At 36.4% G+C, this 12,500-nt stretch overlaps 2 protein-coding genes across 3 annotated transcripts in view; one reads left to right on the top strand and one right to left on the bottom strand.

Moving 5' to 3' along the window:
- Nucleotides 1–12,500, top strand: part of LOC136854180 (zinc transporter foi-like) — a 116,946-nt gene that overhangs the window by 66,510 nt on the left and 37,936 nt on the right. The window lies entirely within an intron of this gene.
- The window catches only part of LOC136854181 (proton-coupled zinc antiporter SLC30A2-like), a 113,739-nt gene that overhangs the window by 79,801 nt on the left and 21,438 nt on the right, over nucleotides 1–12,500 (bottom strand). Inside the window, exon 2 of the mRNA XM_067130487.1 lies at nucleotides 1,624–3,382. Coding sequence (XP_066986588.1) covers nucleotides 1,624–1,719 — 96 coding nt within the window. The 5' untranslated portion in view covers nucleotides 1,720–3,382. The remainder of the gene's footprint in view (nucleotides 1–1,623; nucleotides 3,383–12,500) is intronic.

Genomic DNA, 12,500 nt, shown 5'->3' with positions numbered 1-12,500 from the left:
AATATATCATCAAAGCCATGGCTTAATCACAAGAAAATATTTTTTATAATATAGTTATTGCTGTGTCAAAGTTATTACCACAGGGTTTAGAATTTGAGTGATACATATAAAGTTTGAGATCCTGAATACAAGAATACTATAAGATCACAATATATATATCAAAATCATTTGGCCAAAAATCACAATATATATATATATATATAACACAACCACAATATATATATCGACATATATATATATATATATATGTTAGTATATATATATATTTGTATGTCGTCAATGGCTTGGAATAAAGTCGAAACTGGTCAGGACCTACACCCTGTTTTTTATTTTTCACCTGTGGTAATGTGTGATATATATATATATATATATATATATATATATATATATATATATATATATATATATATATATATATATATATATATATATATATCAGAAACAGGAGGCAGACAGCAACAGATACGAAAGATGTCTTTCCTCCGCCCGGAGGTCGCAGTACAAGAGACACGCCCGACAATAGGACATCCTTGATCTTTCCCGTAGGACTTCAGGAACAATCCAAACGTGATTTCTGGTCCTAACCTCAGAGTAGGCCGCGTGCGTGAAAATGTGCTACTGTCCCGGGGTTTTTTATCTTATTTTTTTTTAATTTTTAATGGTTTCTGGTATTTTAGGTTTATTTGTGTATATGTGAAGTAGCAGTTTTTATTTATGGTGGTGTTTGGTATATCTATCTATCTATCTATCTATCTATCTATCTATATGTATATGAATTTTTGTTACTTATACACGCGTGAATTTTTTATGTTGATGAATATTAAGCCCCAAATATCGTTTAGTATCGGTTTCACTCTAATTACCATTTGGCGTAATTTATTCCCAGGGCGTAATGAATTCGATGTTAAACAAGTTTGCATTTTAACATTTGCAAATGAATAATATATATATATATATATATATATATATATATATATATATATATATATATATATATATATATATACATACATATGTATATATTTTCTTTCACAAATATCAAGATGCAATTCCAATGTGTTTTTTCATCTTAGCAGTTTGAATAATTTCATATACTTACTCCTGTTATGACACCTCGTAACAACACAGGCCATTAATGTAGAGACTTAATGCAATTTTTACACACTTGCTCCCTAGACATGCAATTTTTACACACTTGCTCCCTAGACGTCCAATAGTTGCTCATCACAAGCAGTTTTCATTTGTGTGCATAAAACTAATTTAAAACTATCTTTTAATATCAGTTGCATGACCCCCCCTCTCTTTTATATAAATCATTAAGTAATTTTGGTGAAGGACAATCACGGGTTGATCAGCACTATGGCAATTTTGAATGCGTTTAAAGATCATTTTCACCTTCCCGCGCAAATTACGCTACATTTTATGCGAGAAGGGTGACACTTTAGGTGTGACTTGCCTTTCTCGGAAAATAACCAGTAAAGCGTAACGAAGTTCTCCAGTGATAAGTAAAGTGACTTTTTTTTATGCTTCGAGATCAGTTTCGCCCTCCTTCGGTGAAGTGTGAGGTGATTTGCGCGGATAATTAAGCGAGGAAATAACGAGTGACCAGGAAAAGCTACTTACCTCACCACACGACGGGAGTTTGGTGTAGCGGTTGGAGAAGCCCAAACCTCGTATGCATAATCCGGACGCCATCGGGTCGTTTTTGTTTTCTGTCATTCCAGACGCTTCTTTCGAGACGTGGGCGGGTGCCTGCTTTTCTGGACACGATTTTTCTTCAAGAGGCCGAGAAATTCACCGACTCTTGTTTGATTCTGGTTGCTTATATTTGCAACAAATGATGTCAGTCACGTTTTGCGCCTTGGTATTCTGTCCTAAGTTCCTTCCGGTGCTTTTAGGATAAAGACACTGACTCAGGTCCTGTCGACTCTTGGGATGTTATTTTTGTTTAAAATTAGTTTTTTTTTTCTCCTTGAATTTAGTGATTCTCAAAAAAAGCCGTAACTGACCTTTCTATTAGGTTTCTTTGATCCCTTGACGTCCAGATGTAGTGGAATTAAAAAACGATGAAGTCGCCAGGAAAGTCACGTAGGGTCCGTGCCACGGAAGAACAACAACGTCCCGATTATTTATTCTTACGGAGAGTTCAGTTGCCTGATGGCCCAGCTAAAACTGACTAATACGGGGCGGGAGCGAAAACAGTAGCGAGCAAGAACACACGTGTGTGTTTCGAAGCAAAAAAGAAACTCAAGTGGCTCCGCTCGCTTTCCGTCCTAACTGCCAAGGTGCAAGTAGAGAAGGGAAGGCCGCCGCTGCCGCACTTGTGCGAGACTCTCTTCCTCTCGCAAATTTGACAATAACACCTGGTCGCTGCTACGAAACCGTTCCTGCAACTCCCCCTCCTCCTGCTCCCTCTTGCTACTTGCTCCTCACTGCTCTCCTCCCCTCTCGGCCTTATTCCCTCCTGACCTTCGTCCACTCGAGCGAAAACTCCCGTCGAGATATGGGAGAGCACCTCCTTGGCAAGAAGGGGCTGGCTGAAGGAGAATTGACGGTGAGTCAGGTAGGAGAGGAAAAATTCGACAGTTTTCGAGAGTCGGAATGATTTAAATGATCCGGTTCGAACTGATTGCAACTTTCAAAGACAATGCATTAGTGTATCATTTCAAGAAATTATTTTTCCGAATTTCCCGCGTTGATCGTCTGCGTGTTTCATATATTAATTCCTGATATGACGCCTCATAAGATTTCCACCATGCGAGAAATATCACACGATACGAGTCCAAAGGAAGAACAAAGTTAGTGTAAAAGCAAGACTGGAAAAAAAACGATGCTTTTGTTGACAGAGTCAGTACCGGTAAAGACCAAACGTCACGATAGGGGAAATCAGAGGTGCAAAGACGTGGAACCTAAATTGACTACACTGGATGGTTGTTGAAGGTCAGAAGTGCCATAGTTATGATTTCCTTGAGCTCCTGGTTTTTGGAAGTTACGAGCAACGTACATTCTGCTCTGTAACTGTGGCTTCGGGCATCCTTCTGCGCCTCTGGGTATCATCAATGTTAGGGTATTTCCTCGCTGGCTTTCAGAGGTGTTGTAGTGTTAAGTTTCCACTGGCGCGGCACAGACTTTCATCCCTGATGCTTGACAGCCCCGAGTATAATCAATTCTCTAGAAAATGCCCCACTGGAATTCATCTCCCTGGGTACCCCAGGTATAAGGCTAGAATTTTCACTCGTCTGCCACTTGTCTCGGGCACTATTGTATGCAAATCTCTTGGGCGCTTGAAATAGATCTTCCAAGATGGAAGCTGTCTGGGGATTACGCTGGAAAAGTCACGTAGTTTCCCGTTGTGTGTCTGCGTTGACTTGCGGTTTTTCACCTGTGGAAGAAGAATAAGTCATGAGTTTGTATATTTAAAATTTAGAATTCTCTCTCTCTCTCTCTCTCTCTCTCTCTCTCTCTCTCTCTCTCTCTCTCTCTCTCTCTCTCTCATTCACACATTGTAATAGCCTCAGTGCCCTCTTAACTTCTCGAATTCTTCACGCTTTTTTGGATACTCATCTCACTGCAAATCCTTAGATCCAAATGCAAGAAATATGATGTAATTCTGAGTCCCGCTACCTGACATCAGAATTACTTCATATTTCTTGCATTTGGATCTAAGGCTTTGTGGTGACGCGTACTCAAAAAAAAAAAGTGTGAAGAATTCGAGAAGTTAAGAGGACATTGTGGCTATTACAATTACATACGTATATTTAGTAAAAGTGACCAGTAGATTATATACTGTGATATATATATATATATATATATATATATATATATATATATATATATATATATATATATATATATATATATATATATATATATATACATATATTTTTATACTTTCATATATTAAGTTATAAGTATACCTTAGTTTAACCAGACCACTGAGCTGATTAACAGCTCTCCTAAGGCTGGCCCGAAGGATTACTTATTTTACGTGGCTAATAACCAATTTGTTACCTAGCAACGGGACCTACAGCTTATTGTGGAATCCGAACCACATTGTAGCGAGAAATGAATTTCTGTCACCAGAAATAAATTCCTCTAATTCTTCATTGGCCGGCCGGAGACTCGAACTCGGACTTAGCAGAGTGCTAGCCGAGAACTCTACCGACTCGTCCAACGAGGAACTACTTTCATATATTAAGTCACGTATAACGCGTTAATAACTTGGAATGATTTTGAACCGAGATTAAATATTTCATAACTGCACCTACTTTGACCAGAACTCGAGCCTATGTCCTTTTATATTTGTGCATTGTTGACAGCCGAATGAACCATTCAGTGAATATATATATATATATATATATATATATATATATATATATATATATATATATATATATATATATAATGATTATTATCACTTTAGTACATGATTCATTTATCACACATTACCACAGGTGAAAAATAAGAAACGGGGTGTAGGGCCTGACCGGTTTCGACTTTATTTCCAAGCCATTGACGAACCATACAAATAACCGCACAAACACACATTCGCATTAAATACAATATGTATATGTTTGTTTTTTTTTGTATGGTCTGGTCACGTAAAGAAAATCGTGGACGAAAAGTTTCTTACTTTTCTGTTTTTTTTTTCGTTACATTGGAATAAAAAAAAAAATTCACTCAATATGATTAGCTACCGCCTACGAGATTAACCGAAAATATAACTAATGTTCACGTCTCTCCATAAGTAGCAGCGATAAATCTAGCCGTCCTCAAAAATAGCCCCTATTGACTTTGGCTGAAGTTGTACCTAACACAGCAAGTCATTTTAGTGCTATTGATTTTAATACTGATAACGTATCGATATGAATCATTAGGTCTTCCTGGAATATAAATGAATTCTTCAAGTATGTCGAAGCTGTAAATTTTAATTTGAGATATAGGTGGGCGTGTCTTTTATTATGAAATGCAGCCTAGTGTCTTGTCGACATTAGGAAGTAGTTTTGTTTCTTTAGTGACAATGAATGTATTTTTCTTGCGTCAGAAATAAGTAACTTTTGCTTCTAGAACTTGAAAACACTTGCCATTAACGCGGGCGTCTTTATATATGGGTACGTTAAGTTTCAGAAGGCCCTAGATTTTAGTTTATTCATTTATACATTCGTTTGCTCTGATTCATTCGTTTTTAAGTATGTTGTTTTTGAAATATGGGTAGACAGATGAACAGAGAGAAAATAATAGACGTGTATCCTTATTTTATTATGGAAAAACCATTAGATACTTAGTATCTCCGTCACGAGTAAACTTTGTTATAAAGAAGTGTATGAAATTTGTCATGGTTTTTTCAAGAATTTATTCGTTGAGCTGGCCGTTATGAAGTTATCCGCGCCGTCAGTCACAAGTGACAGAAATATTCAATTTATACTTGCTGTACTTTATATTTCTGGTGACTTTTAGTAAATGGACAGTAATTATCTGTTTATCCAATTATCCCCAATACTTGCCACCGGATGGTACTTATTGATAGACTTTTAAAAACCAAGTTTACATAACCGGGTAAATATTTATGTTACCAAATACACACCTGTGGCCGAGTTCTGCCACGTCCTAATGAATATGTAAATGGTGGCGGCTCAGAACCCGCTAAGGCCAAGTATAAGTAGCACGTCTATTTATGTAACATTTTAGGCCTGTTTTCAAGCTGTGTAGGGAAAGTTCTCGTTCTGTTTGGGGTAATCTCAGCCATTTTAGGGAATGTTTTGGAGCTATTTAGGGAATGCTCTTGAACTCTGCATAGGATAATGATAGTGTCAGCCATTTTAGGGAAAGTTTTGGAGCTATTTAGGGAATGCTGCTTAGGAAAATGATAATGTCAGCCATTTTAGGGAATGTTTTGCAGCCATTTAAGGCATGCTCCTTAGGATAATGATAATCAGCCATTTTAGGGAATGTTTGCAGCCATTTAAGGAATTTTAGGATAATGATAATGTCAGCCATTTTAGGGAATGTTTTGCAGCTATTTAGGGATTGCTGCTTAGGATAATGATAATGTCAGCCATTTTAGGGAATGTTTTGCAGCCATTTAAGGAATGCTCCTTAGGATAATGATAATGTCAGCCATTTTAGGGAATGTTTTGGAGCCATTTAAGGAACTCTGCTTAGGATAATGATAATGTCAGCCATTTTAGGGAAAGTTTTGGAGCCATTTAAGGAATGCTGCTTAGGATAATGGTAATGTCAGCCATTTTAGGGAAATATTTTCGAGCTATCCAGGGAATGCGCTTGAACGTTGCTTAGGAAAATGATAATGTCAGTCATTTCAGGGAATGTTTTCGAAATATTTTGGGAATGTTCTTGAACTCTGCTTTGGATAATCTCAGCCATTTTAAGGAGTATTTTCTAACCATTTAGGAAATGTTCTCGAAATATTTATGAATATTTTCGACTATTTTTAGTAATGTTTTCGTACTACTTAGGTAATATTTTACACCTGCCAAGGTATTTTTTCTAACTATTCATGACTATTCTCCTTCAATTTAAGGAGTATTCTGAAACCGTTTATAGAATATTTTGAACTGCTAAGGACACATGCCTGATATATTAAGGAAGTATAATCGATCCATTACCTACTGTAACGTATGAGCCAAACTACTAGTTCTGTTTATTTGCATTCAGACGCAGTTGGCAGAACATCTGTGGAACACGCGATACTGAATAGCCAGTCATCTAAACAGCTCTCTCTCTCTCTCTCTCTCTCTCTCTCTCTCTCTCTCTCTCTCTCTCTCTCTCTCTCTCTCTCATATATATATATATATATATATATATATATATATATATATATATATATATATATATATAATATTCCCTGATAACCATTAGGATATAATTATCCTTCTAACCTTACCAAGAGAGAGAGAGAGAGAGAGAGAGAGAGAGAGAGAGAGAGAGAGAGAGAGAGAGAGAGAGAGAGAGTTTGCTGTTTATATGACAGGCTAATCATTATCGCGTAATCCACAGATGTTATAGAAATATATACTGTATGTGTGTTTATATATATGTATGTATGAATGAAATGTATGTATGTATGTATCTAAATGGATAGATGTTCACATTCTCTCACAGGAAGGCTTTAATTTTTGTAATGACATCCAAACAGGAAAGAAAAAAAAAAATTCCCTATTCCACGAGCTAACAACACCTGAATAATTATTAAGAAAAACAGTATCATGAATTCTCGAAGTAAGTAGATTAGCTGCCTGGCCCCGTCGACGAATTCTTATCGGTTAATGTGTGAAGATTCGCAGCTGTAGTGCGCTTAATGAAATATGGCTGGGCTAATGGCAAGCTTGCCTTTACGACAATGAAAAGATAAACAATTTTACAGAATTATTATTATTATTATTATTATTATTATTATTATTATTATTATTATTATTATTATTGGTGAACAAAAACACAGTGGTGTAAATGTAAATTTATGTGAGAAATATATGTGCAAACGTTTGTGTATATATTTCTAATGTATGTTTACATTTACACGGTTGTGGATTTCTTCACCCTTTTAGTTGTTATTATTATTATTATTATTATTATTATTATTATTATTATTATTATTATTATTATTATTATTATTATTCAGCTGTCTAAAGTTCATTTATTCCTTGACGTTTCGGCAGTTCTCTTTCGAATGAGTTTCTTTGTAGATTCAGGTAAATTATTATTATTATTATTATTATTATTATTATTATTATTATTATTATTATTTAGGTGTCTTAATAATGGGAATATTAATGATATATTACTACCAGTAAATACCATCTTGTTTAATAATGACAATAACAATAATAGTATAATTATTATTTATAATATTAGTATTTTATGGTAATTTTAATAATAATAATAATAATAATAATAATAATAATAATAATAATAATAATAATAATAATAATAATAATAATAATAACAACACCACTGTGATAAGAGAAATGTTGACAACCCAAGGAGTCTCCTGTTGACGGAACTGACCGAATCAAAACCCTGCAAAAATTCGGCGTCAGAACTCTCGAAGGTCTGACGAAAGTCACAAACAGTGGGACTGCCCCCAAGGTTTTCAAATCCGCAGATCTTGGCTGCTGTCATTGCCGTGAAGAAAAAAAGCTCATTATACGTAAAGAGGATAATGACATTGTTTTACGTGATTTTAACCCTAAGAAGGATGTATCTTCCCTGGCTGCAAATTTATTTATTTATTGTCGTGACGTTGAGGAGAAGGGCTTCCTCCGGAAATGCTTTGTAATGCTGCCATTTGCAGCTTCTTCATTTATATATATATTATATATATATATTTATATATATATATACTGTATATATTATATATATACTGTATATATATATATATATATATATATATATATATATATATATATATATATATATATATATATATATATATAACAATTACGTTATTCTTTAAGTAGACGTATAGTACGGCATGGAAAAACGTATTCCTTCCTTCATATCCCTCTCTTATGGCCTTTTGTTCTGCAACTGGCATAACCTTATAAGTTGCTTGTGTCAGTGTGTTAGGCAACCTTTATGATGATGAAGGTCGAATGAAAATGTAGATCACTGGTCCTATCAGTTTCTTGTGACAAAGGAATACATGGCAATAAAAATGACTCACGTCTTCTTTGTGTCTGTGTGAACTCTGCAATATTTGCATCGAAAATGCCATTGTAGTCAAATGTTTTCGGTATGAATGGCTCTTTGAGTTGAAATTTTTACACTGAAGTTGTTCTGTGGCTTCAGTACAGATGCAGATGAAGTTGAAAGTTGAGGTTTCAAATGAATTCTGTATGATGTATTTTTAACGCAGGAGAAAAAACGATTAAAATTGAGCTAAACTTCTTGCAATACTCATGATTTTTTTTTTCTCTTTTTTTTTTTTGGAACCGTGAGCGGAAGCAGCATTTTGTTGATTTCAAACTGAAATTCGTACATCTTTCATGGGATGATTTGTATTGTAAATACCATCACCCAGATGAGTATAAGAATGTATTGAGGACTTTGCAGTTATTTTTTAACTATCTAGTAACGCGTATAAATGTAAGCACTGCATATTGTTCTGATACATTGCATGCAGACTTTGACGCTAGAACTCTCAACGAAAGAGAATTGCAGAGGAGAAAGAGACTGTCTGTCAGAGAAAGTGGCGCCGAAAGTGAAAGCAAGTGTGCAAGGACGAGAAAGTTATTGCAAGTCTGAGCACATAAAAGAGGTGCTGGACAGAATAAGCTTTGAGTGTCTTATTCAAGCAGAGCTTGGACTGAATTCTGTAACTGACGACGGGCTGAGGAAAGAGAAAACCTCAGTGAATGAGGAGAGGCAAGAATGGCGGCGCAGGTTTTGCAGAACATAAAAACAGAAGAAAAGTGTCACGGAGAACAATTGTTGGAGAGTGAATCGGTCACTGACCACATCTTTGAAAGAAGAGAGAGAGAGAGAGAGAGAGAGAGAGAGAGGTGTAAAGAGAGAGAGAGAGAGAGAGAGAGAGAGAGAGAGAGAGAGAGAGAGAGATCGGTTCCACCTTACGGGAGTTGAGAGATTACCTCAAAGAAGAGAGAGAGAGAGAGATATGTTATTTAGCGATCGGTTCCACCTTACCGGGAGGTGAGAGATTACCTCAAAGAGAGAGAGAGAGAGAGAGATGTTATTTGGCGATCGGTTCCACCTTATCGGGAGGTGAGAGATTACCTCAGAGAGACAGAGAGAGAGAATGTTATTTTGCGGTCGGTTCTACCTTACTGGGAGATGAGAGATTACCTCAAGAGAGAGAGAGAGAGAGAGAGAGAGAGAGAGAGAGAGAGAGAGAGAGAGAGAGAGAGAGAGAGAGAGATGTTATTTGGCGATCGGTTCCACCTTACCGGGAGTTGAGAGATTACCTCAGAGACAGAGAGATGTTATTTGGTGATCGGTTTCACTTTACCGGGAGGTGAGAGATTACCTCAGAGAGGGAGAGAGAGAATGTTATTTGGTGATCGGTTTCACAATACCGGGAGGTGAGAGATTACCTCAGAGAGAGAGAGAGAGAGAGAGAGAGAGAGAGAGAGAGAGAGAGAGAGAGAGAGAGAGAGAGAGAGATGTTATTTGGTGATCGGTTCCACCTTACCGGGAGGAGAGAGAGAGAGAGAGAGAGAGAGAGAGACTCCTAAAAATAAGAAAACCAGAGAATCATAGACAGAATGAGAGACTTGAGTGGATGAGAATAGCCTATGGTGAAACAGTAAATGTATTAGAAGACCGCCATACCAAAGCATATCGAAATGGCATGAACATAAGGTGAGAATGGAAACCTGAATCAGAACTTAGGTTTAAAAGATTTTAAAAATGCGGGTAACGGAAATTACCTTTTTTTTTTTTTTTAAGCACGAAATGTCACGGAAGGCTAAACCCACAAGGGGAGTAGGAAAATACTTGGAAATTCCCTTGACCCAGATGGAAGATCGATCTGCCACAAGAAACTAACAATAATTAACAGTCAGTTCCGTATATTGGCACTTATTCTTCCGGGTATTTTACCCATTGTTTACACAGAAAAGGGCGCTCGTGTCGCGTAAAAACCTCGTAAAATATATCTCCTATTTTTCCTGACAACTGTCCGTTTCAGCCTTCGTGACAGCAACACTTGAATCGCCATGAGGGCTCACCAAACTTGTAACGCCGAAGAATAAGTACTTCCTACTCTAGAGAAAGGGAGGCCATTGACGTTGTCACGCATAATGAGTAAATTCCATTCATGTAGAGATAGAGAGAGAGTGTGTGTGTGTGTGTGTGTGTGTGTGTGTGTGTGTGTGTGTGTGTGTGTGTGTCTGTCTCCACAGGGATCACTGACCTTGTAACGCCTAAAGTCACTGACCTTGTAACGCCTAAAATAAGTATTTATAGCCTATAGAGAAAGAGAGCAATTCATATTAGAGAGAGAGAGAGAGAGAGAGAGTATCTCCACAGAGATCACAGACCTTGTAACGCCTAAAAATAAGTACTTATAAACTATAGAGAATGAGAGCAATTCAGTGTATAGAGAGAGACAGAGAGAGAAAGTGTATCGCCACAGGGATCACTGACCTTGCAACGCCAAAAAAAAGTACTGACTAGTCTGTAGAGAAAGAGAGGTCATTGAATTTGTAACGCCTAAGTGAGCAATTCATAGTCGGTAGAGAGAGAAAAAGAGTGAGGGGTGGGAAAGTGTATCGCCACAGGGATCACTGACCTTGTAACGCCGAAAATTAAGTACTTCCTATCCTGTAGAGTAAAAGCCCTGAGTAAAAAGACCCTTGAATTTGTAACGCCAAACTGAGCAATTCCTCGTCTGTGGAGAGGTAGATAAGTATACCTTTTAGTTTAAGTTTAACCAGACCACTGAGCTGATTAACAGCTCTCCTAGGACTGGCCCGAAAGATTAGATTTATTTTACGTGGCTAAGAACCAATTGGTTACCTAGCAACGGGACCTACAGCTTACTGTGGAATCCGAACCACATTATAACGAGAAATGAATTTCTATCATCAGAAATTAATTTCTCTAATTTTTCATTGGCCGGTCGGAGAATCGAACGTGGGGCCAGCAGAGTGCTAACTAAGAACGGTACCCACCCGTCCGATGAGGAACTCAGGTAAAGGGAACTAAAACTTCACACACACACACACACACACACACACACACATATATATATATATATATATATATATATATATATATATATATATATATATAGAGAGAGAGAGAGAGAGAGAGAGAGAGAGAGAGAGTATTAGTATGTCACAAATGGTAGTGAATACCTTTGGTGAATACCTAATGGATGTTTTTCGTGATGCTACAGCATGTAACCGGTAGTCACTTTCGTTTAATGGTGCCACGTGGATATCGATGGACTGCAGAGAGAGAGAGAGAGAGAGAGAGAGAGAGAGAGAGAGAGAGAGAGAGAGAGAGAGAATATTGGATTAAAGAATGATGAACTGAGGGAATTTATCTTGAGATTTGATAACCGAAGTGTCATGCTTTAAAATGGTATTTTTTTATGATAATTTGAACCGTTTTGCGGTAGAGGTTTATAGATTTAGTCTCTCTCTCTCTCTCTCTCTCTCTCTCTCTCTCTCTCTCTCTCTCTCTCTCTCTCTCTCTCTCTCTCTCTTTGTGAATCTGAGTGTGCCGTAATGTAATATATCGTCCAGTTCACGGTCCATAACATTCCCATTTACGAAATTACGGTACATTTGATGCATAAGAATATTAGGATGGATAGTCTTTATCTATATATACATACATACATACATATATATATATATATATATATATATATATATATATATATATATATATATATATATATATATATATATATATATATATATATATATATATATATATATATATATATATATATATATATATATATATATATATATATATATAAAATGTTGACAAAAATGTTGACAGTCGGT

This window comes from Macrobrachium rosenbergii, chromosome 28 (assembly GCF_040412425.1).
Source record: "Macrobrachium rosenbergii isolate ZJJX-2024 chromosome 28, ASM4041242v1, whole genome shotgun sequence".
Classification (NCBI taxonomy): domain Eukaryota; kingdom Metazoa; phylum Arthropoda; class Malacostraca; order Decapoda; family Palaemonidae; genus Macrobrachium; species Macrobrachium rosenbergii.
Note: the sequence above shows the minus strand (reverse complement) of the source record. Positions and strands in the feature narration are given on the sequence as shown.